We start from the raw sequence: 27,250 nt of genomic DNA on the forward strand, positions 1-27,250 counted from the left end.
CACCAATGCCAAGGGAGGATTACCCAAGCTGAGTTGTTATAGGTCCTATAGCTTCTGTAAGTAGATTGCAATAGACCATAAGGCATATTTCTCGCAAACAGAGGAAAATCTCCTACTGTAACACTGGCACAAGTTCAGGACCTTAAATTATATGCCTTAATTATACTGACTCATTTGCATTTTGGCAATTATATCAAGGTCCCATGCAAAAATAATCATCTCAATACATATCAGTAACACCAGACAATTAAGTTTGAAGCCCTGACAATGTGGATGTGTCACCTCTCACAGTGTTGCCTTAGATTTGAAGTTAATAACATGAAAATTTTCCCTTGAATAAACTGTAAGAGATGACACCTGAATTCCACTTTATATTTCATCTACAAACAAATCATGTTTCACCATTCTAATCTTTGATACTAGGATATTATTATCATTTCAGATTTACTTTCTGCAAGAAGAGTTGGTCCCCACAATCACAATCTGGTGTAGTTTTTACATTGCACCTCAATGATGCTGTTCAGTCAACGACATACACAGTTTTCCACAGGCAAGCAAAGATTCTTCTCGTCACCATCTCAACTAGGCAACATGAGCAACACAGAGCAGCAATTGCAAAAAGAACTGTCTAATGTCTGTAATGACAAACTTCACCAAGAAGTTAGAGTGAAGGTTACAAAAGCTTAAAATTTAGTCACACCATTTGGTGCATGAAGATTCACCCTTAGGTTTGAAAATGAATTGTGTAATACTTTGTTCCCCAAAGATTCCATTCACTCAATCAGGTACAAAATTTTCCCCAAGGAAGCAATAAATCTGTTTGTGTGTTTTATGAGGATCAAGTCTGTGTTTCTGGCACCAAGCAGTATAGTGTTAACCCTTTGCAGCCCAGCTCATTTGCATAACAATATACAGTGGAGACCAGAACTCTCCACTCAAGAACTAAAGTATTATGTAATAATTAACAGTGTTTTCTTTTTTCCAAAATTGTGAAAAACCAGCTCAAAACTGACTACAGCAACCAGAACTTATTTTGAAGCTTACGAAATTTCCTTTCTAATGATATATTGCTGATGGAGAATCCAAGACCTTTTCTTGACACTTTTTCTCATCGATCGAAGTTGGCAGCTGATTGATTGCACAATTTTACACTTTCCTTTTCAGATGAGATGTCCCCGGATGAAATAATATAAATAAAACATTCATATTAGTTTGTGTGTTCTTTTTTACAAGATGTTATTTTGAAGAACAATTTTTTTCATTTTGCAATTTTATAGCATCATACAGAGCCCGGAATTTGCGGTTGGTATCATTGCATATCTACCAACCTTTGCAGAATTTCATGGCAGAACGAAGAAATATTGCATCAAAATTTTGAATTTATAATAAAGTAAAAGTAATATTGAAAACAAAATTTTCAATATTTATAACAAAATGAAAGGATTTATTAATGTGTGACTATGTCTTTATTTCAAAATAAATATATGTGTGTATGGTAGTTCTCTTTTTTGAGGGTTTAGTGGCCCTGAAAAGGGCCGTTTGGCATGTGTGAGAGATGTTGACCTCACATTTGGATGGCGTGAAATTTGACAAAACAGTCAAATTTACACAGTGCTGTCTTGCATTTACAGCACATCCATGATGTTTGCACACCCCTGCCAGAGGCTGTCTTCTTTCCAAGTTTGGAACAGAGGACACAGGTCTTCTTTCCTCTGGCAGTGTCGATTCTCACACACTCATGGCAAGGCAGGTTTTCCGCAGCCAGCGAAGATGGAAGTAGGACTGGTGCTGCTGGAGGGCCTGGTCTTTTCCTAGCAGTGAAACCAGCCACCAGTTGAGTTGACAGATCAAGACGGAAGTCTTTTTGGCGATATCGATGCCTTGGAGGTGGTGTGTTGGCGATCTTGTACATGATCCAAGCATTACAAATTGCTCTGTTGATGATAAACCAAACAAATATTTCCAGTATTTGTAATGCTTGCCTCCGAGTGGATAGTAAGTGGCGAGTTGATCAGAAAGGTCAACTCCGCCCATGAACTTCTTGTAGTCTATCACACTCTTCGGACATGATACATCACCACCTCTCCGTCTGATTGTTGTTATTTCTGGCTGCGATGATGTTGACAAGATGTTGACTGTGCGCTTGTCTTGCCATGATGTTGTCACCAGTCTGCCAAACTGCCGGGCTTCGCTTGCGTTGTCCCGCAACTTCACATTCCGGAGGTCTTCTGGAAACCCGAGTCTGTTTGTGCGGACAGTACTGCAGCACAGGGTACCTTGTTTCTGGAGATCTAGGGCGAGACTAACTGAACTAAAAAAATTATCGTAAAATAAAATATGCCCCATGTTGTGGTACATCCTTGAAAGATTCCAGACGACTGAGTATCCAAGGCCCTTCTGTGCTACCTGTCCGCCTTTCTTTCCGGTGTAGGGGTCGAGACTCAGGCAGTATCCGGTACGGGGACAAGCAAGCATCCACACCTTGAAACCCCATTTGACTGGCTTGGCTGGCATATACTGGATCATGTAGCTATGGCCTTTGAATTTGACCATAGCCTCATCGATCGACAGCTCACGAAATGGCACATAGCTAGCAGCAAAAGAAAAATGAACCAGGTCAAGGAGAGGTCGAACCTTGAACATGCGATCACGGTTGGGGTCACCGGCGGGCAGATCGAGTTCGTTGTTATTGATGTGAAAATACTGCGACAGCTTCTTGTACCGGTTCTTCGGCAGTACTTTTGCGATCCCCGGTACTTGCAATCTGTCATCAGTTGACCAGTAGTCGTTTACGTCTGGGAGGGTGTGGATTCCCATCAAAATATTCACGGCGATGAAAGCCCGCATTTCATCTACCTTCGTCTCATACCAGTACGGGTCGGCGCCATTGATGCGTTGACTCTGAGTTGCGTAGCGGTTGGTCTCATCGACAACCAGTTGAAGAAAAGAAGGCGGAATTAACAGAAAAAAATAATCTAACGGCTGAGCTCCGACACCTAAACGATGATTTGGACCAGATTCAGCGACCACAAAATTCGGAAGATCGAAATTTTCAAGATCGGCCGACCAAGGAATCTCACGCAAGTTATCAGGCGCTTCCGGTTGTAGCTCGCCGTCCTCAAACTCCAGTACTTGCCGTAGTGCCGCATCAATTTCTCCTACGTCGATGTCACTCGCCGTTTCTACGTCTGGGAAGCCTAAAAATTCCTCCTCATCGTCGTCTTCCATGAAAATTCTCATGACTTCGGCATTTGCCCGACCAGGATCCATGATTTTTCATAGACGGTAAACGCCACGGAAAGACGTAAACAAGAATTTAAAATTCAACTTGACGACGCGTCCCAGGAAACACAGATCGATTTTATTCAAAATCTTTTAATGGCAACCTGAATATTTATGAGCGGGAAAATATAGCCTCACATTTGCTTAGTACGTCACCAGAAACTGATGATACGTATCTCACGGAAAACCGTTACGTTTCCCGCATTTTCAAATCAACCCGGAAGTGTGGAATGTTCGGGCGCTTTGGCCGCACCCCCATAGGGCGTTTGAGGGCGCTCTGGACTGCAAAGGGTTAAAGTTACACATAAAAGTTACAGTGAGAGCTAGGTCATACCACTTAGTGCAGAATATTGTGTTAAGTTTGAAAATTATTTTTTTCTGACTTTTAAACTATTTATTTACACCCTACTTAATTTGAAAATTTTCATTTTATTTTCTTTTTAAGTGATCGATAACTTACTGATCACCGTTTGGTGAAGAGATATAAATTTCATTTCTGTCATTGTCAACTATATTTTTCATTAAATACTATATTCTCAAATTTTCTCTATTTCTTTATGTGTGTACAATGCATGTATATATGTCTGTCCATGTCAAAAACTTGACCAACTTCCACACACTTCACTTAACCAACCATCCAGCTACTGACTAATTGCTGGGTCATCCATTTATTTTTGCCAACATTTTTAGTCCCAACCTAACCCATACACAACACCACAATCCCAGGCATGGTTGACCTAGATGAGGATATGTGCATAGTCCGTCTGTTGGTTTTGGACCAGATTTTCCCATCATCATCACCATAAAGTCAAATAATAATCATTTCCAATTGTAGACATAATTTTCATCAATGAACTACAAGCTACATAAATTCTGGGTGGAACTCCAACTCTCAATGTACATTACCCTATCACCTAACACAAACATCCCAGTCAAACCACTCTGATGAAGCTCACTTTTAAGTAGTGGTTCACCAAGCGTCCTATAGTATAGTGTAGTTGCTACAGTTTTTCTGACTCAGATCCGCTGCATGGTGTAGAACTCATGAGGCACCTGCACACAAACCAAGCATTGCTCACAAATTTCTCACTCCCTCGACACTCTTGTTACCATCCATATGGGAGCGACAGTGTCATTGACGCTATTTTTTCCAAACTGTGATTTTCTTTGTCTTGTGATGTTTTATGCACATCAAATGTGATAGTGATGTTGGGGAATGTTGGGTACAAAAGACTCCTTTTGCTTACTTTGCACTTCCTTGACAAATAATTTATATCTGTCTTTGGCAAGACAAGCAAAATATCCGACATGTCTTTTGTAGGGCTGACAGTGTTGGGGTAGACTTGGAGCATTGACTTTTTTCAGTCTGTTCTTTACTATAATTGTACTTATCTGTTGTTTGATAAGCAATATGGGCAGATTTTCTTCAGACTGAGAAGCTGCTTTGCATAGTTTGTCAACAGCAAGCAATTCAGTTGTTTACTGGCACTGTTTAGTATGTGGGTACTGAAAACCTTTCAAGCCAATGCTTTCGATTTGTGTGGGTAGGCATAGTTATCTATGCATACAACTTGTATTTGATTAAATAAATTTTACTTTATTTTCAAACCTGTGTAGTTGTAGAAAACAGCGCCTGGAAATTGATGATCTTGTTTCTGACAACTGTATTTGAAAGTTGTATAAATCTGAAACAAGTCAGTACACAGTACGATGCCCTTGACCATGCAGCACCTAAAGGAAAAATAACATAAAATGCAATGTAATTACATTCTGTAACATTTCAGAAAGGCTGGACAGTCATTATAGTATTATCAAGGCAACTTCTTCAGAAAAATACAACATATGACTTGTCCAAGAAGAGCTCCGCTGAAAATACCTAAATATTTGACATACGATCGCTATGGGACATAAGTTACTTCCGGGTTGACGATTGAGCAATTTCGCGATCATTGCCACAGAGTACGAATACTCACACAAACACAAAATAACGAAACATATACAACTAATATTTTACAAACGGTTATTAACCCAAGCATAGCTGTCAAAGTGAAATCCTCACTAGAGTCAATGAATCAATCTTCCTTGTGTACACGCTACGACGCGACGCTACGTAAGTTGTAAACAAATCAGTGTAATCGTGGAATCACAACCAATTTTGAAATGGCAAAAGAGATGATTAATAAGTCTTGAGATGAAAAAAAATATTTTGACCGAATTGTAAACGTGACAAATCTGTTCAAAAATGTTATTATTTCGGGAACTTGCAGTCAGGAACGAAAATGACGCGTGTTAAATTTACCCTAAAATCACGTTGTACAGGTCGATCAACGACCACAATTTTTCCAATTTCTCGAAATAGCACGCTAAATAGTGCATAAAAATACCCAAACAGCATAGCTTTCATGGAAGGAAAATCTTGCGAGTTAATTTCGATTGACAAACTTACCGTCTTACAGCTTATCCTGTGAAGTTATGATCTCGGGAAAAGCGGCGTAACGGTCTCCGTCTGCGTAGTGGCAGTGACGCTCATTTGAAAGAAAATCTCATTAACATATGCAAATATACGACTTGCGTTCTCGAGTGATACACTGATGTGCCAACATCTGCACACGTGTTTTAGGTACAGTGTTAAGAGTTGTGTGTGTTAATAGGAACCAATGCTAGAGAGACAAGAAAAGTGATAGTTGAGGGCTTGATTGGTGGCACATAAAAGTTGTAAAGGTAAGTTAGTAACCAACCACTTGTGTCGGTAGCTAACTGACCGTACTTATAAAGCATGACGTCCATAATGTTACATCTAAAAACTATCGAGTGCTGGAAATGAAGTTAAAACTTTGGCGAACACTTCCGGACTCGTTACAATCTACCTCGGACTGCAGGATGGATGAACAGTCTCATGCATGCTCCAAAACTAGCACGTGGAAGCCTGGCAGTCACCTTTGAGCATGATAAAATACGTACCATAATATATCCAAGAAATCATCAAAAGAAACTAAGAAGCACAACTGATTGCTAGTTAATCAATATTTCTAAGGCTCCTGCAGAACCTTGAGGTTGAATGTACAGAATGTTGAATCCTTTGTATGCCTGGCCACACCAGGAGTGGGGTCTGGAATTTAACGGAATCTAGAAAAGAAGGATTCTGTTTAAATTCAGACATGTTGTACATGTGAATAGAATGCATTCAAAGTTGGTATTTATATATAGGACAGTATTGTAAGACATACATCTATCTGATATATGCATGTCACTTTTTGCCACAATACATATTTCTGCCAGGTGGCCATTTTAGTTTGAAAAATTCCCTTGTCCAAAGCGATAACTCAGACATGTATGAACAGACGGTATTCAAAGTTGGTATTTAAAGAACAGTGTTCTATGATATTGATACATGTGAATGCCAATTTTCTTTGTGATTCATTATAATATTTTATGGCTTAGCATCAAAGATACATGACATTGATCAACTTGTAGAAATTATTGTGGGGACTGTAGCCGATGCACGGCTTGTTAAATATTATTTTGGTACAAAAGATTAGTTGCTGCTGGAACACTTGGATTCTCAAGTAGGTACGTGGGGGGTCACAATGGGCAGTTACAACTCTGTCACTGCATAAAATATGTTTTTGCTTTTCCTGACAGGATTACCTGCTGTGATGGGAAACGGATGTTAGGGAGGAACATCAAACAAATATGCCTCATGTCCTGGTTCTGTTAATAGCTGACATTGTTCGTATAGGAAGGCTAGACCGTAAAATAAAGAAATATCCAGAAACAGTTACACTGACGGCGTATAAGGATGGCCATAAAATCAAGGATGAGTATGCTTTAGTGGGAGCTACTTTCCACAGACTGGAGCACTTTACCGGTGTTTCTTTCACAAAACAATATGGATTGGTTTATTATGATGCACTCGAACAACATCTACGTGAAAACAGTGGCAAGGAGAGTGGTTACCTAAATTATATTGTTTTCATCAGGTATGTACTTTATTAGGGGCTCAAGGTCACGTTTGGCTTGGGCCCCAGGCCCCTATTGTTAAGGGCCAATTTTCAGATTTTTTGGGCTCTCCCTTGACCTCAGACAACAAAGGTCATTAATTATAAATAAATGGTATATCTCCTTAACTAAAGAGGCCAGAGTGCTGATACCATACCACATGAGCTATCACGTGACCGTTACTCGTTGCAAATATTTAGGGATTTTTCGGGTTGACCCTTGACCCCGGACAACAAAGCTTATTAATAACGCTTTATTTTCTAATATCTAAAATATGCCAGGATTATGATACCATACCACATAAGTTATCATGTCATATCATCACTTGTTGAAAGTATTTTTGAATTTTTTGGGCTGATCCTTGACCATAGATAACAAAGCTCATTAATTATGCATAAATGCTATATTTCCTTAACTATACACTTGAAAAACTGGGTAGTGAATTTGCATATTTGATTAGAAGCGGAGCCTTGCTTTCGAATGCGCGGGTGTTGTCAACATGGCAAACCACAGACCTCGCCGCTGACGTAAACCCATTTTAAGAAACGGTTTATCGCCATTGACAAGCCAAAACGAAAAAAGAAATTCACTTTTTATGTGTCAGGATACAATAATTATTCGGTGCATGGAAAAATCTGATACATTTAGCTTCAGTTCTTTTGAATTTATAACCAATCTCGCAGGTAGTCATTCAGTGCAGTTACTATCATACATAGGCATGTCTTCCACGCAAAGGTTAGGGGTCATGGAGGTCTTGAGCGAGAAAGATATTTTAGTCACCTGACTTCGAAAGGTTACAGATACTGCATGCCAAATATGGAAGTTGTATCGCCTTGCAAACGCAAAGGACGCAGTGTTTTAGATCAGGTGACCGGAAGTTAAAATTGGGTCAGGTCATCAGTAGCACGCCTGTATGATCAGCGAAGTTCACGTTCTTGCCTGGGTCGTTCTCTGAAGTTGGTCGACATGAATCAACCATCAACAGTAAATAACATTTCAATTTTTTGACGTTAAACAACCTACTAGGCCTAGTTAAGAAGTTGAACGTCGGTAAACAAACTCGGGCCTGTCATTTTCATCGCCAAGGCAGCTCGGGTGTTGGTACGTGTACGGCATGTTTTGCGATGTTATGTGTTTGCCAAGCAGCTGCTCGCTCGTCGTGTCGAACGAACGGAGATATTCAGCTTGATAAAACCAAGTGTTCTATTCTTACCGGGCATTCCGACTTCCATATATTAAACCCAATGTTATTTCACTGTTCATAATCTCTAATGTTAGCATTTTTTCGTGTACAAGACATTTCATCTGTCCACTGTCGTCATCGATTTTCCTGAGGAGTGAGACCGTTCTTCGGTCAGCCTAGATCGTCGAAGACTCAAAATCTTAACCCGCAGTCAAGACTTTCATTTTGTACGTTGAGAGATGCTAGCATTTTTTCTGTTCTCGGTACGATGAACTCACGATACGATCTCTATCATCTCAAACATAGACAGTGTATTTTCTTTACCGCACGAGTTAATTGCTCGTCTTTTGTACATGTACATTCCACATTTCAACTCTTTATGAAGAAAGTGAGCAACTACAAACAAGCAGAACGCCTAACAATAAACATTTCAAGGTGGTTTTTCTTCAGAGTAGTCATGGAAGTGCATGGTTTATTTTGTCACAAACCAAAGCTAACAATCTTGTCAGACTTAATTTCCTGTCAACACAGCAGTAATTTTTTTGTCCTATTACAGTCTGCAGAGAAAACTCCAATCAAGAAAACTACCTATCAGGAAGTTGGACGAAACAGCAAGTATGGCAAGAAAAAGTTGAAAACTGAATTTTTAACTGATCAAAAGAGAAGGTCCAGTTTTAGCTACAAGCAGAAGAAAGGACTGAAAAAGAAGGCAAGTTTACTTGTGTTGGATAAAGTGTTTCAATTTATTTCAGGTACAAGTTGATGTGATACTCTGGCTACTGAAAAATGTAGGAATATTTTGTCAAGGATATGTGTTCACGGTTTGATTGTCTTTGTCGTTGTCTTGTCAAAAATACTGAATCTAGTCACAAGCTGGCAACAAGTAATTGTTTCACTTTTTTTGTTTAGGTTCGCAATTACAACATTTGCACCAGAGAAGAGATTTTATTGTATATCAGACACAACAACAAGAGCCTCCTGTATGGAAGTCATGGGGCAGTAGATGATTATAAGAAAGGAAAACTGGTGTCAGCAAATGGAACTTTGCAAACTTTTACGTGCTATTCCAGTGCTCCAGATATTGTGCAACCATTGGAACCGACACCAACCAAGAGCGGTGATGATCAATCTACAGATACTCATGCACCCCATGTTCACATGTTTGGACCACGTAAGCTGTCAGGGGACTATAACAACAACAAATAGGACATTTTACAACTCATACTTCAGTACTGAAAACTTTGCTTTTTAAAGCACAATGAATCTTTCGCAGCATTTACCCAGAGGGCCACCGGTTGCCAATATTTTGATTAGATTAGCAAGATTGAAGCTTTTTAGGGGGGGGGGTCACAAAAATAGAGTGAACCATATATTTCGTTTCTATTTATCTGCATGATTTTGTTTATTTGTAGTTTTTCTGGGGGGTGTCACAAAAGTAGAGTGAACCATATATTTCATATCTATTTATTTGCATGATTTTGTTTATTTGTAGTTTTTCTTAGTCTTCTCCTTCCAAAGTCGACTTGCAACCCAGTTGAGACAAGTGTTTTTTAGCTACTATAGAATATAGTCTATAGAAGCTATTGGGATGGGTATCCGTCTGGCGTCCGTCGTCAGTCTGTATGTATGTATGTATGTATGTATGTATGTCCGTTTGTGAGGCGTCCGTCCACTCAAATATCTTGAGAACCGCAGTACTTACTGATTTGATATTTGTTGTGCAGATGAAAAATATGATTTTGAGAAACTATTATTTTTAATTTTTTTGATATTGTTGAAAATAGGCAAATTAATACTAAAAAAGGCGTTTTTTTGTAAAAAATCTTCTACTTCATAACCGCTGGTCAGACAGCTCTGTTATTTGGTATACAGGTCCCTAAGGACAACCCAACTTAGATTTGTTCAAATTGTGATGCTTTATGCAAATCTGTATTTTTAAGGATTTTTTTGGGGTCATTTTTGATCAAAATTTGACTTACATTGTATGTAATTCTTGTCATGTATAAACCCTATCAATTCACCCAGAAAAAAATAATTAATATGATTTTAAATAATTGAATTAATTAGGAAATCATCAAAGCCAAAATAATTTTCGTGTAGAATTATCAGAAAGTTCAACTTTTTTGACAGTTCATAGTGAAATGCTTACCATCTTGGAGGATTAAAACATGTAAAGGCAACTTTCCTGAATCCAAACTTTGACATATTCTGAACCGTCATTTATTGTGCCCTGTATGTTATCTAAAAGAAATTGCTCAAAATAGTTTGTCATGATAGGGTGGTCAAATAAATAGAGATAGAGAAAGTTCTAATTTCCATTTATGGTTGACTTGGTAAGGATAAAATAAAATTACTTTTTGAGGAAAAAAATAGAGTGGTCAATTAAAAGAGTGGTCAAAGTGATAGGGTTTTTATGGTAAAGCTGGGCTGTAAGATTCCTCATGTGCTATTTATAGCAATTATGCAATCTGTGTAAACAGTGCAATGAAAGTGTTACATGATGCTTTTGATGACCTTGAACTTCTTAAGTTTCAAACATTTGTCTCTTCAGTGTGCTTTCTCTGAGTACGTACAGTCTCAACTTATTCAACAGAAGTTACTTACAATGTTAATTTGAAAGTTAAGATGTGCTTGGTTAATAGTATGAAAATACTGATAAAAAGATAACCAGCTTAATAGATATGCTGTTTTTTTATGATGAAAATCTTGATTTAAGCAAGTCTTGTTTACTTTAATTAACTCTCGTTTATTAGCTACTCTAGACTAATATAGTCTATAGAAGCTATTGGGATGGGTATCTGTCCAGCGTGCACTGTCAGTATGTATGTATGTATGTATGTATGTATGTATGTATGTCCGTTTGTGAGGCATCCGTCCACTCAACTATCTTGAGAACTGCAGTACTTACTGATTTGATATTTGTTGTGTGGATCTAATATATGATTTTGAGAAACTCTTTTTATTAATTTTTGATATTGTTGAGAATATGCAAATTAGCACCATAAAAGGCGTTTTTGGTAAAAAATCTCATTTCATAACCAAAATGTGTGTAATAATTCCTTTTTCATTTCAATCCAACTCTTACATTTATTTATCTACTGATTTTGGCAGAGTCAAAAGTTCACAGAAAGCCAGTGAACGAAACCTTCATATTTTTCAACACAGAGCTATTTATACTGTGTGCTCTTTGGCATTTACTTGACTACCTATTTTTGACATTACCAATAGACAAAGGGCAAATGTTGCCACAAACACAGACCTAACCATTACAAAGTAGTATGTTCTCAGGCATTCCAGGTTAGTCACAGTGACAGTTTTTGTGCAGATGTTTATGATACTCCTCAGGTACTCAAAAATAAAACATCAGAAAAATAAAAAATATATTTGAACAAATATTTTATTCTAAAAAGTTTGTTATTTATTGTTCAAAGAAAAATAAACTTTGTTGTTAAACAAAAATGTTGTTGTATAGTATTGCCATACATCTGTCTTAAGTGCCCTGAATTGTTGTTGTTTTGTTTTTCTAGTAATCAACAATAACAATGGTCATTATACACACACATGTAAGGCTTTGTTGGTAATACATTGTGGAGTTGAGGATAAATGAGTTTAACAAGATGAAAAATTTCACCAAGTCTGAGAAAAATTTGTTTTGTTACCTAGGAACCACCTCCAGTAGACTAAATAACAAAGCAACCTGACCAGTGGATTCAGTTATAATTTGTTCAGTCAGTATTTCCTTGTTCATCAACTTTGGCTAATTGTTCTGCAGCTTCGATTGTGAGGAAGTCCTCTATGTCCTTGTAAAATTCTATTAGTTTTTCCTTCTTGGCAGTTTTCATTTTTTTGAAACTCTCAGAAAAATCACATTTTGATTGTTCATTGGATATCTTGTCAATAGATTTTTTGATCAGATCCATTAACTGCGCCTTTGTTTTATTCTCAATTGATTCACCCTTCATGCGATCTTCAGCAGAGACACAAATGGGGGTCAATTTATGACGAATACTGGCTTGCCGAAAGATCTTTTAGCGCATCATCAAGCTGATTACCAATCAGACTGACATGTTGTTTTTCCTCTGTTGGTGTCGTAAGGTACCTATAAAAACATGAGATTTAGGCATCGATCATCAGAAAAGTTTGATACCGATAAAGCTGATATGTACACAAAGTGATGGCCTACATGATGCAGGCAATTTACACATGATTGTGGATACAATTCTCTTGAATACATTGATTAATTATCATGACTTATGACAGTTTGATACCAAAGAGAGTAACTCATTAAGGTCATACAGTGGTCATGAAAGTAGCTTATTTACAAATTTGTGTAGAGTATAAAGTAATGTACACAACAGGCAGCTTGCTGAAGTATGGAAATGTATGTGCAGGTGTTTTTTTCTAAATAGAAATTTACATGATGCAGAAAACTACCCTGGGAACACAATTTTCAGTTCTTGCCTGCTTGTGACACTCTAAACATATCACTTCTGAAGTTCCATTGTGAAACAGACTTACTCTTCTTTTTGAAGTTTAATGCGCCAAGCAGTCACTTCTTCCTGTTTTTCTAATCTTGAGGGATTACTTGAACTTGATTTTTCTTCTATTTTAAGTATTTCTTCCATTTTCTTTCTAAGCTGTAAAATAAAAAAAAATGTGTGTTAATCAACAAAAGTCTTGTATCTAATCATAGTGTACAAATCATGAATAATCAATTTATACTAGTATTACAATTAATCCAGCTCCCAGCATCATGTTAAGCATGAAATACTACTCTATATATGCATGGACAAACAATAAAAATGGTGAAAAATGACCACTTATGACAAACAAGGAAATCAAATGACCTCTGTAAGGTTGTCCAAACTTCTGAAGGTTCTTATCCATTCATCTGCAAACATAGCTTCAGCAGACCATCTCTTTGTGGCCTTGTTGACCTCCTCAAGACGTGCATCCATATCTTCTCCAGTGATCAAATTGCCAGACACTGATACACTCTCATTGGCCTCCAAAAAAGACAATAATTCTGGTGGCAGCATCATTCTGTCAGCTCTGGAAATAATAGTACACAAACTTACACAAAAGTCATAGCAAACATGAAGTTCTCCTTTTGAAATGAAGTACAATTATGGCCATGTACATAAAAATATGACTACTGGGGCAATTTGAGAAGTTATGACCTGAAAGCATTTTCAGTAAATAATGGCAGCTTCTTGTGTAAAAGGTAGGTAATTCATTTGTAGTGACAGCATATTTTACAGTGTTACATACATAACTAGTGAATAATTAATAATATTGCTGTGTTGATCTTCAATACAGTATGAATTCAGGTTTTGTAGCACTCTGCAAATCTTGTCAGTGGCCAACAAAATTACTCTAAAAACGGTGTGCCATACCAGCCATATCCTTCAATGTTTCATCAAGTGAATTGATAACTGCTTCCGTGCTACTGGGTGCAGTATACACATGGTAAATGCAGGATACAATGGCCCCACCACCAGGCTGATCCTTCCCCCTGGTCTTCTTGGTAAATCGCTGATGCTGAGGTGGTGCTCTACTTGGACCAACATATTCACCGGTGTACTGACTGAAAAGTGAAAAAATACAGCCACATAATGTTACATGAATATCAAAGTCATATCTTCTGCAACAATAAGAATTTTATGTTAGACATTTAAATTCAGGCAACCTTTCCTTAATTTTCAAAACATATATTTAGTAAGGCAATAACCAAATACACCTAGGAAAATAAAGTTCATTATTTTTAAATGACACCATAGAAATATGTTCAATACCGCCTCCTTTTTGTATAGATAAGGTTTCATATTAGGAGGGAATGAAACACATACCACTGAATTTTATTCCTTAAATTTTCCACAAAGGTTGGCAGGTACTCTTCCAACTTGTTTTCCTGCATTGTCCTTAACCAACTGTAGAGGACCTCTTAGCTGTTACCTTAATGAGGAAATTTGTAACTTCATTTCCATTGACAACTTAACTTAAGTCCATGGACATCGTATAAAGTAAACTCTCTTGCAATCAAGGAGTGTTTTTCAGCAGGAAATGTATCCAAGGGAGGAAACCACACTCCTACAGCTGTAGCATCATATTGGTTATTCTCTTCCAACTTCACTTCTAACCAGACGTCAGGGTGTGGTTTGAAAGTATCTATGCAGACTGCAGGGAGGGAACTGCAAATGCAAGCATTTGTTGCTGGCCCAATAGAAATAAAGTTGGGTAGTCAGTCTTTCAAAGAAAACTTATATGTTCTCCCATTGGAAACGATATGTTGCTTGGTTTAGATATCCTAAAACCAAGTGGAGCTCAAGTCCTTTTCGATATAGAACAACTTAGGCTAGGTAAAAATGTAGTTAAAATGTCATACAGAGGAGACAACAAACAACCTTTGGTAGCTAAAGTAACTGTCCCTGAGAGAATTGAAATACCACCTTTCCATGTAGTCAGAATATCATGTAACATGGACAAAGGTTTACCTGAGTACATCATTGAACCAGAACAAGGACAGGGGGTAGAAATCCCAAGAACATATCAGGTGGGGACCGAACATCCAGTAGTTTGCCTGGTAAACCCATCACCTGGTAAAGTTACCATCAGTTCTGGGAAGGTAATAGCAAGGGCAGTTCAAGCCAATTTGTTGTCTCCCGAGATTTCTGATGACACAGTACATGTGAAACAAGTGACACCCAATGGGATGATGGGAAAACAAAATGTGTTGCCCCAATATTTAGAAGATCTATTTTTACGCTCTAGCAAGCATCTTAGCAACCATGAAAAGGAAGAACTAAAAGAGTTATTACAAGCTGAAGTACTTGAATTGAATCATCACCTACCATCCTCAAGTCATCAGGGTATAACGCGCACTAGAATAAGGGTGATGAATAAAATATTACTGGTATGGTGTGTCACAGGATGTACGTCGATTTGTTACTACCTGTGATCAGAATAAGAAACCCACCAGACACACAAAGTGTACCTTAACTAATTACCATGCAAGCAGTCCCATGGAGTGAGTCCATTTGGATTTCTTGGGACCATTACCGAAGACAGACAAAGGAAATGAATATATTTTAGTCATGGTAGATCAGTTTACAAAGTGGGTAGAATGTGTACCACTTCCATCACAAACTGCCGAAGTTACCGCGCAGGCAGCAGTAAATGAGTTCTTTTCTCGTTTTGGCTACCCTTTTCAGATATTTACTGACCACGGTAGGAACTTTGAGAGTAACTTGTTTACTGCAATTTGTGAAGTACTCAAAATACACAAAGCAAGAACAACACCGTATAGACCTTCTGCGAACGGCCAAGTGGAACGTTATAACCGGACCCTAATGGATGCCATTAGGTGTTTTATTGGTAATACGCAGAATAAATGGGACAAATATTTACATCAAATAGCAGGCGCATTAAGGTCATCCGTAAATCGTCAAACTGGGTTCACACCCAATAAATTGATGTTAGGACGGGAGGTAAATCATCCTGCAGATTTAATGTTTGGCAATTTACCTAATAACAGATGTCGACAAGAAGACACTTATGTAGCAGAATTAGAAAATGCCATTAAATTTGCACATGTGGTTGCTCGTGAAACTCTAAAAACGAGCCAGAAAAGAATGAAAAGAGACTATGATCTTAAAGCTAATATCCATACATATCACGTTGGTGACTGTGTATATGTACCGGTATTGGACACAGCTACAAAGCCTGGAAAATGTAGAAAACTATCAAAACCATGGAAAGGTCCAGGAGTACTAATAGAAAAAAGAACACCATTTATATTTAGGGTTAAATTACCCAGAATGATTATTACATTGAACCATGATAGGTTAACCCTATGTAAGTATAGGTTATCGCACGAGTAACGGTGCGTTATGAGTTGTGATAACCGACTTATACCACGACAAACACACAAATTTGGCCAGAATTGACGGTTGCCTTTGCCATCATTTTGAATGTCACTTGAATGGCGACCGTTCATTTACATGTGAATTAGAACCAAGTACTGAACAGAGCACCTGTGTGGAAGGGAATTGTTTTCTGATTGGTTCTTTTATACAGGCTTCCTTTTGATTTTTTTTCTAATCGTCCCTTGCAAGCGCAGGTGCTGAATGGGCTACTTTTATTGGCTTATTTGAGTTTCATATGCTAAGAGATTCATGTGATTGGCTCAAATCAATTAATTGTTCATGAAGTTCTCACCACGTGCACTGCCCTCGCCAAAGTTCTTTGTTTCTACTTGGCTCCTAGAGTGTAGACATGGACGCTGCTCAATATTCCGATATTTCCGACTATGACAGCGATATTGAACGTTTTGTGTCACAATATGATAAAGCAGATACCAAACCAACGAGGAAATAGCGGAGGACGCAGCATTCACCCTCACAAAAACACAAGAGCGATCACGTTTTGCGGCTCCAGTCGGCACGGAAGATGTTGCTAAAATTCAATGTTCACATGTACCGGAGAACACGAGGAGAGCAACCATCTGGGATGTTACAGTCTGTGTTCGGATGAGGAATGAACGTATCAGTAAATCAGGCGGAGGAAGTAGTGAAGTGTTCACTTTTGTACCTGCACTATCGTATGATATAGGAGCGAGGGAACTCAATTCTGGCTTTGTCGTTTCGTGGTTGAAGTTCGTCGAGTGGATGGGACAGAATATCCTTCGAAAAGTTTGAGAGCTTTGTATCGTAGCATTCAGCGGTATTTGCGTGACGAATGTCGTCGCCGAGACTTGAATTTTATTAACACCAATACGCACATTTTTCCGGATTTCCACTATACAATTGACGGAATTATGAAAAACATTGATAGACGTGGTATCGGGGTTTACAAAAAACAAGCACAGCCGTTCACACGAGAAGGAGAATGTAAGTTGTTGGAGAAAGTTTTCTAGTCAATTCTGCCAAGTTGTGCTGTATATTTCTACGAGTATAAAGAAATCTACAAGTTGTTCACATTGAACATTGGTCGAAAAAGATGAATTTCCATTTTAGTCAGTGTTTGTCAATTATATGCCTTTCAAAATTACATGGCTTTTTGTGTTCATTGTATATGCGTATGAATGGTTGGAATCCTGAATTTTCAGGTGGTTTCTACTTGTATGCAGATTTTGTTATCAGCCACCCTTTCTTTCATATGTTGATAAGTTATCACCACTCTTTTTTTGATATGTTAATTATATCTATTCATAAAAGTGTGGTGATATCTTATCAACAAATGAAAAAGTGTGGCCGATAATATAATCTGCATAAATACAATAGAAAACGTGTGAGTTTATGAGAATAAATGCACTGCAAGAACAATAGGTCACATGACCTAGAGTGGTATAAACAAGAGAAATTACCATCATGGATAATTAAATACAAGTCAAACCTTGAGAAAAACAATGACAATACTAATCAACCAAGGGAACAAGCATCGGACGGATTATATTGTATTTGTAGGAGGCCAGATGATGGCAAACTAATGATACAGTGTGATTCTTGTTATGAGTGGTATCATGGTGTTTGTGTAGGAGTAACTTCACAGAATGTCACAAATATCGACAAATATACATGCCCCATGTGTGCACTATAATTAAGAGAAATATACAATATACATGCATAATGTCTAGTCAGGGTTACTGTATATTATATATATATAAAATAAACTTTCTATATTTATTTTTCCAGACAGTCTACCAAACCATTGATATCGGATCAGGTGGGACCTCTCCCGAAGATTACGGGAAATCAGAATATAGTCTTTCCAGAGCTATTATTTCGGTATTTAATTTACCCACGTTATGGCTGAAAGACAGCAGACGAAAACCCTCGGCTTACGCGATCCTAAGAGATGGCAACGTGTAATCGACCATATTGAAGGAAAGATAGCTAGAGGACATCTGATTCCAGCCCGTGAATTGATGTCAGAGCTTGGTTTCTGCATGGGGTTGGAGGCGGATGTCATACAAGATCTCGTGGTAAGACAGTACAGGATCGCAGTGGACAAGGGAAACTGGGGGTGGGTGGCTGAAGCTCACAAATGTGAATTCTGCTGTTCTGTAGGATGGATGAGGGAGAATATCCCTCATAAAAATCCTAAAATGAACCAACCAAGAGTATGACCAGTGTACCATCATGACCTGAATGAGAGGGGAATGGTGCAAGATTACAGGTTAAACTTCCAGACAGGCTTGTGATCACCCGTTTTAATGCGGCAACTGGAGAGGAGATTTCCACACCAACTCCTGCGGACAACGCAGAAATTCCGGTGGATAGTCACCATCAAGGAAATACACCCTTAGTTGAAGTGGATATAAGCAACGTTAGCTTGGGACAACCTCGTAGACACGAGGAGACCAAGGAGTGTAAATCCATTTCAGCTGGGGCATCAACTAGCAATCAAGGCAGTCAACAGACAGGTTCACTTTCTGCAACAACAAGAAGCTTGAGCAGGCCCTCAAGCAGCAAGTATAGCAAGGGGAAACGACCATACCATATGGTTGGGAAAGAAGGAAAGACACGGGAAAACTTCCAGGTTACATCAACCTTTTCCGTAGTATCCGGAGGAGAGTTTGATGTGTCCAGGAAAGTTTACCGTTCCAGTCAAACGCCAGTGGAGAGGGGTCAACTAACATCTCAGCCCACTTCAGCTGACCTTGGTGAGAAAAAAACCAGGACTGGGACAGACGTAGACAAGAAGAAAAACAAGCAGAAGCAGTGTAAGTGTCCTGTTGGAGACTTGTCTCATGAAGACTTCGAAACTGAAGCATCATGTCTTATACACCCATGTCTCACCAGCATTATGGGAGATGAAGTATCGTCTTGAACATCCTGATACCTATAGTATGGGCATGGCTTTGGACCAGTTAGCCGAGTGGATTCTTGGGGCTGGGTCAACAAAGGAAATGTTATGGAAATCCTTCATCGCAGATCACGATGAGGTACAGAAAATTCCATCAACTTCAGAACTGTCAACCGAGTACCAGAGACTGATGAAGCATCTGTGTCTTTTCAATGGTTGGAAGGTTCTGGAGAAATTTACTCTCAAGCCACCTAATTCACCGGCTGTAATTATCCATTGGAGGATCATATCCCTTTTACTTAACAAGGTCTCGCAAGATCAAAGAAGCCAGTTCCGGAAATTGTTAGATTCTCCTCTGGATGAGGAAACAACAACAACCATGACGTCTAAGGGAGATTTGGTAGAGGTAGAAGACCCGGTACAGCCTAATAGTAAGGACACCAGTAAACCATCAGAAAGTCATTATTCAAGTGGTACAATCCAAGTCTCAAAGAATCAAGTGGAGGCAGAGATACCGGAAACTGAAGTTTTATCAGAGGCATGGGACTCTCACTTCCATCTTGACCGTACAAGTAGATGCTTGTTTGGGAAAGGATGGAGAGTGTCATTAGAGGAACTATTAAGAGCTCCGGATTTACCCATACCGAAACATCCAGTGAAATCAAGCCATGGAATTGAGGTTTATAGTGAGCCGGACCAGTATCCAGCTGACCTCAACAGGAGTGAGGACTGGAAGGTGGCATAATTGGGAGTACACCCAAAAGTTATCCAGCGGTTGACTGGAGAGAGATTACAAAGGCTAGGAGAATTGGTCCTATTACCCCAAGTAGTTGCTCTTGGAGAAATCGGGCTAGATAGGATGACACCTCCTAGTAGCTGGAAGAAGCAAGAGGAGACTCTCGTGGGTTCTGGAGTTGGGATTGCCAAGAAAGCCCATCATCATGCACATACGTGGCACCCAAGAAGATAAGTACGGTATTGATGTCAGTAATTGCGCCATGATGTTAATGTTGCAGTGTTGCTCACCTTTGCAACGTATTCATCTACATTGTTTCCCTGGCAATCGTTGGCTCATACATCGATGGATGAAGGCATTCTCTAATATCTACTTCGGTTTCACGGGGCTAGTCGTGAAATTTGACAATGAACAGAGAAGAGCTTTACAGGAAGTCCCAGCCGACAGATTACTGATTGAGACAGACTCTCCCTACTTCCCGTTGACACCGGAAGTGGACGTCAACACTCCTCGTTATATTGGAGATGTTGCAGCAGCAGTGGCAGAAGTAAGAGGAGTGTCTACTCAAGAATTACTGGACATCACTGTAGCTAACACCAGGAGCTTATACCAGATATAAGGCCGTACTCAGTCTTCACCGTCAATTCGGTGAACAGTCTAATTGTTCTTTTTAGGGAAAATCTGATTCCGTCTACTCGGAAACAGATAATCCCATAATCTTCGGGCCGTATTCTGTCTTCACCGCTGATACAGTGAATAATCCAATTTTTATGATTAGGAAATATCTGATTCCGTTTACTCTGAAATAGATTTTCCTATAATCTTCCTCAGGAACTGACTAAAGTCTATTACATTTGGTCACTATGAAATAATTAAAGGACGACTACCAGTGTCCAAAGTCTAGCTACGTTCGATTGATTAGTACCATGACGATCAGCAAAAATAGAATGGAGAAGAGTGTTGTGGAACGAGGCTATTGCGTCATGGTGCTGACTACACCTCCTCGACTCCCGAAGCTTCCCGAAGATCTATGAGGATGACGTTACATCCGGGACTCTTTTCCCATGTGGTCTTTTGTCTTACTTCTGTTCTGAACTTCGAGCTAACTATACGCATCATACGTACGATCCGCGTACTGACAGAATCTACAAGTCCAAGCGACTCTACAATTATCACTGGTAAGTGTATCCTTTGGAAACAATCATAGTGTTTGCAGGCACACTATACTATTTTATGCATGCTAACGGATACGACGCAGTGTTTGTTTCAGCACTTTTACGGTCGTAGCGTACAGACTAAATCTGAGCCCAAGGGAAAATTCCGGCAGATATGCCTCCAAAAATTCAATTGACAGGTCGTTTTCATCTGTAAAGATAAGAGGTGCAGTTTTGTGGCCCAAGTCTCTCTTTTTGATTAGAAATTGGTGATTTTCGGACGCTGAAAAAATGCACCAACGGTTTTTTGAAAGCGAGAGGGCGCTCTAGCAATTCAAAAGAAAATCTCGTTAACATATGCAAAAGTACGACCGGGTTTCTCGATTGTATAGGAAAAATGCAAGATTGATGACTAAGTTTTATTGGAATATAATTTAATTTAAGCATGTTTTTTTGAAAGCAATATACGTTTTTTAGTGTGCTTCTTGTTGTTGATAATTTTTGGGTATTTTCTCCTGACCCATGACCTTTTCCTTGGGCCCCGTCAACACAGTTCACAGCTTTAATTGATATTTTGTTTTGCTATACTAATTTGGGTCAAAAAGCATTAACAGCATGATCTCTTTGGAATAGGTGGTGCATATCATCTGACTACAATGATGCTGGTGCCAGTCATTAATCAATGGTCAATTTGACATTACGAAAAATGGGCTTTACCTGCCATTACCTGGCCATACTGCATATTACATAGCACCCCTTTGAGAGGGTTCTGCCACTGTGACAACATAGAATAGCCCTTCCATTTGAAATCACACAGAAACTTGATTTTTATGGACAATTTTGAAACATAAGAATATTATTTCGTTAGAGATTTCCTTCATCATTTCCTCCTGAATCGACAGGCAGATTGATCTTAATTGGCAGTGCTTGTATGACAACCTAAGATGGCTCAGTATGGATTTGGATATAAAGCAAAACAACATGAAAACCTACAAACTGTAAATATACAGAGTTTGAAGTGGTACTACAGGGTAGTTGAAGTAAGAATTTGGGTCAAATGACACTCATGACAGTGAAACATACTTGTACACTAGATCAGGCCAGAGAGCAACACATGGAACTTGAAAAATTATCAGGAATTTTTGAATTCTGGCATATGACTATAATCAAATATAAAAGAAAAAAGATGGGGTCAACATGCTTGATTTTCTAAATTTTCACATTCTTGTCATAAACTAATACAAAAGTAAAACTTTGAATAGTAAAGACTAAATGAAAAAATATGTGACTAAATTTGCCATTATTACACCCAAAAGTTCAGAGATTAAAACATTTATTTGATGGAATATTTTAACCTTCAGTATTGTCAATTTTGAGTAGCATCTAATTCATGTATGTCTTGTACTTTTGAAACAAATTTTGGTAGGTCACTGCATGCTGTAAAGTTTTTTTACAATATGGCAATTAGCCAGAATTCACAATTTGCCTACTCTCTCATGATCGTCATTTTGTGTGCTCTTCAGCAGGAGCAATTGACCTGGCCAGAGTTGGATTAACTCAAGTTGGCTTAGACCAATAAATCCAAAAAGTTCACTGATGCATTTAAAAATGAATCAATTTAAGAACTTGCCTTAGGAATATTACTTTACAAACTGCTAATAACAGGTAGTGTTGAACACCTGCGAGTGGAACAGCGCAATGCGTGTTTATTTTTTCTGCGCATACATCCTTTACAAACATGTGGGCTTGAGTTAGTTTGGGGGGACTTGGAAAAAATTTGATCACATAGAGGGGGGCATTTGAAAATTTTTAGGGTATTAAGGGGGGATCTGAAAAAATTAGATTTCAATCACAATTCCTCAAGCACCCCCAAATCGTTATTTGTGAACGCAGCCTTATCATACTGGCTTAATAATTTGTTTAGTTCTTCCCCTCAAAGGCGACTCAGGTCTTGAAGACAGCTTTCAATGTTTTGTAAAGTAAATCCTCTAGTGAAGTGAGAGAAAACGGTATCTCTGTGTTGAATAAACACAACATATTGAACGGGTTTCCATATGGACGATCACTAGTGTTGTTATCCGGCTCGGTCGACCTATTCCCCCATGCTATCCGTTGGATCAATGTTGAAACATGACATCTGCACAATCGTAACATTACGTTTGTACTGTTTGGATCGAACTTTTGCAGACATACGAAGTAAATGACCGCGTACTCTTCTCCTCTTCGGCATAGTTAGTGTATCTTGAAATGCCAATACTTCACTTACAGCGATTGCTTCCGCGGCCATTTGTGCGATCACCAGATTTACCTTGATATTACCCTCTTCTGACTTTGGGTTTTTTTCCCCTCTGGTGGATTGCACACCACGGGCTTTGTTATAACGTAAAAAGAAGAAGATCGTGGGCATATTCTTATCTTATCATTCTGCGCTTGTTGTCACATCCTCATAATATCGTATTTAGGACTACAGGTACCGTGGCAAGGTAGAGACTGAAGATAAGCAACTGCAAAATTGCTCATAATTTTAATAATCGCGGAAAATTTGATGTACGAAAGGTACACTGGCTTATTTTTTTGTCATTATTTTTTTTCTATAAAACAGTACATTTAATTGTTATTCATTCTAAATTATGCTGAAATCCGAAGTATCAACTGTGCCAACAAACTGATCCTGTACAACATTTAGTGGTATTATTAGCTATTATAGACTATAGTCTATAGAAGCTATTGGGATGGGTATCCGTCCGGCGTCAGTCTGTATGTATGTATGTATGTACGTATGTCCGTTTGTGAGGCGTCCATCCACTCAAATATCTTGAGAACCACAGTACTTACTGATTTGATATTTGTTGTGTAGATGAAAAATAGGATTTTGAGAAACTGGGTTTTTTTTGTTTTTTTTTTTGATATTGTTGAAAATAGACAAATTAATGCCAAAAAAGGTGTTTATGGTAAAAAATCATCTTCTTCATAACCGCTGGTCAGACAGCTTTGTTATTTGGTATACAGGTCCCCAGGGATAACCCAACTTAGATTGTTCAAATTGTGATGAAATATGCAAATGTGTATTTTTAAGGATTTTTTTGGTCATTTTTGGTCAAAATTTGACTTACATTGTATGTAGTTCTTGTACTGTATAAACCCTATCAATTCACCCAGAAAAAAATAATTAATATGATTTTAAATAATTGAATTAATTGGGAAATCATCAAAGCCAAAATAATTTTAGTGTGGAACCTTACACATGACCCTGTTCTAGTGTCTGCTGCACCTGTTGAGAGTACCCTGATCCCATAACTTTGAAGGGCAGTGTGTGAATTATTTCCTCTTGTTCATCCTCTGAGATATTTTCATGTGAATAATCGCAATCATACCAATCCATAATCCAATGACAGTAGGTCAGAATTCGTAAGACAATAGTTGTAAACATAGCCACAAAACAGCACAGAACAGACAGTAAATAATAGACGGTACACAAACAAAGTCATATTCATGAAAGAAAGATATATGGACCTCTGGCCAGAAGACCAAGAAGTGAACAATGATTCTGAGGGATCATAGCTTGATTCATCACTTACTGCTTACTGTGAGACTTCCAAAAGAATCAAGGTCATAAATGTCTCCTGTGAAGTCCCATTTCCAAAGTAAAACGTACTCATTATTGTCCACCTGAATCTTACAATGTTTGTTGCATGTGATCTGCATATCACTTGATAATAGAAGTCTGTGATCTGATGTCTGAATCATGCCATTCCCCAAACCTTGGTACAACTCATTGTTTGCTGTTGAGAACTTGACCCGCGTCAAGTTCAGTGTAATGACAGGGCATGACGGAATGGTCCACTTTAAACTTTCACCAATTTCTTGTATTGTTGCCACTAATTCTGGGGCTGCAACCTGAAATGACGAAATTATCGTTACAAAGAACCCAAAATACAGCAAAGGCAACAAAAATCACAGAAGTTCCTATGGCAATTTCTGGAAATTACAGCAAGGGGTATACTGTCCTGGATAAATTTTGTTGGCATTGATAAAGCTTTTATAATTGAAAATGTACATGTAGTTTTAACTGTCCACGCACACCTAAACATGATTGGGCATGTAGCTGCCATTCATTTACATGGTTTGCCAGTGTTGAAGGCTGACATTAATGATGCCAACTTCAAAATTTAGTATTTTCCAATGAAAAGTCAATGTTTTGAATGTTGCATTATTCTGGGCATGTATTATTTGTACTCCTTTTAAAAATCATACCTTGTTATAGAGGGCTGGTGGTGTGTAGTTATTAATCACTTCCAAGGTAGATGTTGATCGATTGCCTATGGCCAGGTCAAAAGCCACATCACTGTCTAACATACTGTTACTTGTTAAGGAAGAATAACATAACTAGGTACATTCTGTCGGGGAAGTATAATTAACTGGTAATTCATGCATTACAGTGCTTCTAATAAAGGATACTTTCCTGCAAATGGCATGTTGACATGAGATGATCCATCTTCATAATCATTAATTGGCACTGTCTTCCTTGATTCTATATCAAACACAAGGTGATACTTAAAAGTGTCAACTGCCTTCTTGAAGTTTGATACATACTCCTGTGGGATTTCAATTGATCGTCCTAAATAAAGTCCCATCCTACTTACAGCCTGAAATAAATAAATAAATAAATAAATAAATAAATAAATAAATAAATAAAGTCCTTACAGTCCATTTCATCAAATACATATCAAGTGTTAAATGCAGTTTGCCTTATAGTTTGTGGTTCCAAAACACAATGGCAGCCAACCTTATGACAGCCAGTACATATTTACTTCATGCAGCACTTCAGAACAAATTAACAACAGTTATAGAATTTCATTCAAAGTTCATAATACGCAATTTATTTGTTACTTTACCTTGAAAATATCAGCATCTTTAATCTTTGCAACAAATTCACAAGCTCTAATAATTCCAATCCCAGGTATTGAAGGCAAATAGTCACATCCTGCCAAGACACATAGCTGTCTAAACTTTGCCATTGACCAGTTCTCAATATCAAAGCATTCATCTAACCTATTGGCTTCTAATAACTGTGCTGTACCATGATCAATATCAATCTTTGTGAACACCTACAAAATGACATTGGAAAAAGGATTCACTATTAGGACATGCCATGTGGTAAAACAGTCTTCGACATTCTAATTTGTTAGTTAACAAAACATGCACATGTATAGCTAACACTCATTGTTGAACGTCACGAAATTTTATTTATCGATATATAGGCCAGCTGATGAGTTCACTATAATAAAACAAGTAAACTATTGCTGTAGATTTGCTATCGAAAAATCAAACCCTTAACAGGGAAAAATTTAAAATATTATGCCAAAAAGAAATGCGTGCAACTCTACTTTTGATGCACCATACACAAGGACATCTGAATCTTCAGTGAAAACACCTTGCACTACTCCACATTTTGACAGGTATGCCATTTGAGCATCTGCTTCATATGGGGCAACAATGTAATTAACATTGTGTGCACGAAGTGACTGAAACAATACAATGACACAGTAATTCACGGAAGTAAACAATAAGAAGATGCCACATCGATAGAAACCTACTTTGAAAGTAAAGAAGTTTTCCTTGAACATGGCAAGAAAACTAGGGCTGATTTAAGGTCATGGTATTCTGCTGATCAGACCATGTCACACACTGGACTAGCAAGATGTCACCGCAGTATCCTTAGGCACATTACATAAAAGAACTGAACATAGAATTGACTTTTTACCTTTATTACTGTTTGCACCATCTCTTCTGAAATACTGACACTAGTAGAAAAAAGACGTTGCGCATCAATATACTTTTTTCATTCCACAAGGCAATAGCCTTCTTCACTGATGATGACCGCTGGCTAGAGAAAACATAGGCCAAAGTCCTGAAGCTACTATAGACATGGATACAAAATTAAGTATTTCCTGACTGTATGAAATTATCTCACTAAGGTCATCCTAGGGACATGTAAACCAAATATTAAAGCTGTCTGACCAGCGGTTTTGAAAAAACAAGCGACTCAACAGTTGACAGAGCTCTGCTGTGTTATGTAGAGAATAATCT

The 27,250-nt window shown here is 38.2% G+C and overlaps 2 protein-coding genes across 2 annotated transcripts; both read right to left on the reverse strand.

Moving 5' to 3' along the window:
* Nucleotides 1–1,728: 1,728 nt before the first annotated feature.
* LOC139146329 (piggyBac transposable element-derived protein 4-like) lies at nucleotides 1,729–3,270 on the reverse strand. The gene has a single exon (XM_070717736.1). The coding sequence runs from the start codon at nucleotides 3,268–3,270 to the stop codon at nucleotides 1,729–1,731; it is 1,542 nt and encodes a 513-aa protein (XP_070573837.1).
* Nucleotides 3,271–11,965: 8,695 nt separating this feature from the next.
* On the reverse strand, nucleotides 11,966–27,016 carry LOC139145962 (uncharacterized). Its single transcript, XM_070717413.1, has 9 exons — nucleotides 26,925–27,016; nucleotides 26,056–26,268; nucleotides 25,619–25,806; nucleotides 25,415–25,517; nucleotides 24,739–25,057; nucleotides 13,861–14,051; nucleotides 13,312–13,516; nucleotides 12,983–13,101; nucleotides 11,966–12,563 (listed from the first exon to the last, which is right to left on the reverse strand). The coding sequence occupies exons 1-6, from the start codon at nucleotides 26,943–26,945 to the stop codon at nucleotides 13,873–13,875; spliced, it is 1,023 nt and encodes a 340-aa protein (XP_070573514.1). The 5' UTR covers nucleotides 26,946–27,016; the 3' UTR covers nucleotides 11,966–12,563; nucleotides 12,983–13,101; nucleotides 13,312–13,516; nucleotides 13,861–13,872.
* Between the last annotated feature and the right edge of the window lie 234 nt (nucleotides 27,017–27,250).

This window comes from Ptychodera flava, chromosome 12 (genome assembly GCF_041260155.1).
Source record: "Ptychodera flava strain L36383 chromosome 12, AS_Pfla_20210202, whole genome shotgun sequence".
In the NCBI taxonomy this organism is placed as follows: domain Eukaryota; kingdom Metazoa; phylum Hemichordata; class Enteropneusta; family Ptychoderidae; genus Ptychodera; species Ptychodera flava.

Bases quoted from the DNA above. Each gene is read 5' to 3' on its own strand.
- LOC139146329 (XM_070717736.1), bottom strand. From the start codon at position 3,270: ATGGATCCTGGTCGGGCAAATGCCGAAGTCATGAGAATTTTCATGGAA.
- LOC139145962 (XM_070717413.1), bottom strand. From the start codon at position 26,945: ATGGTGCAAACAGTAATAAAG. The intron at 25,807-26,055 runs GTAAAGTAACAA...TATTTATTTCAG, and splicing joins AAGATGCTGATATTTTCAAG to GCTGTAAGTAGGATGGGACT. The intron at 14,052-24,738 runs GTAAGTGATGAA...TTCACTTTTCAG, and splicing joins TGGAAGTCTCACAGTAAGCA to TCAGTACACCGGTGAATATG.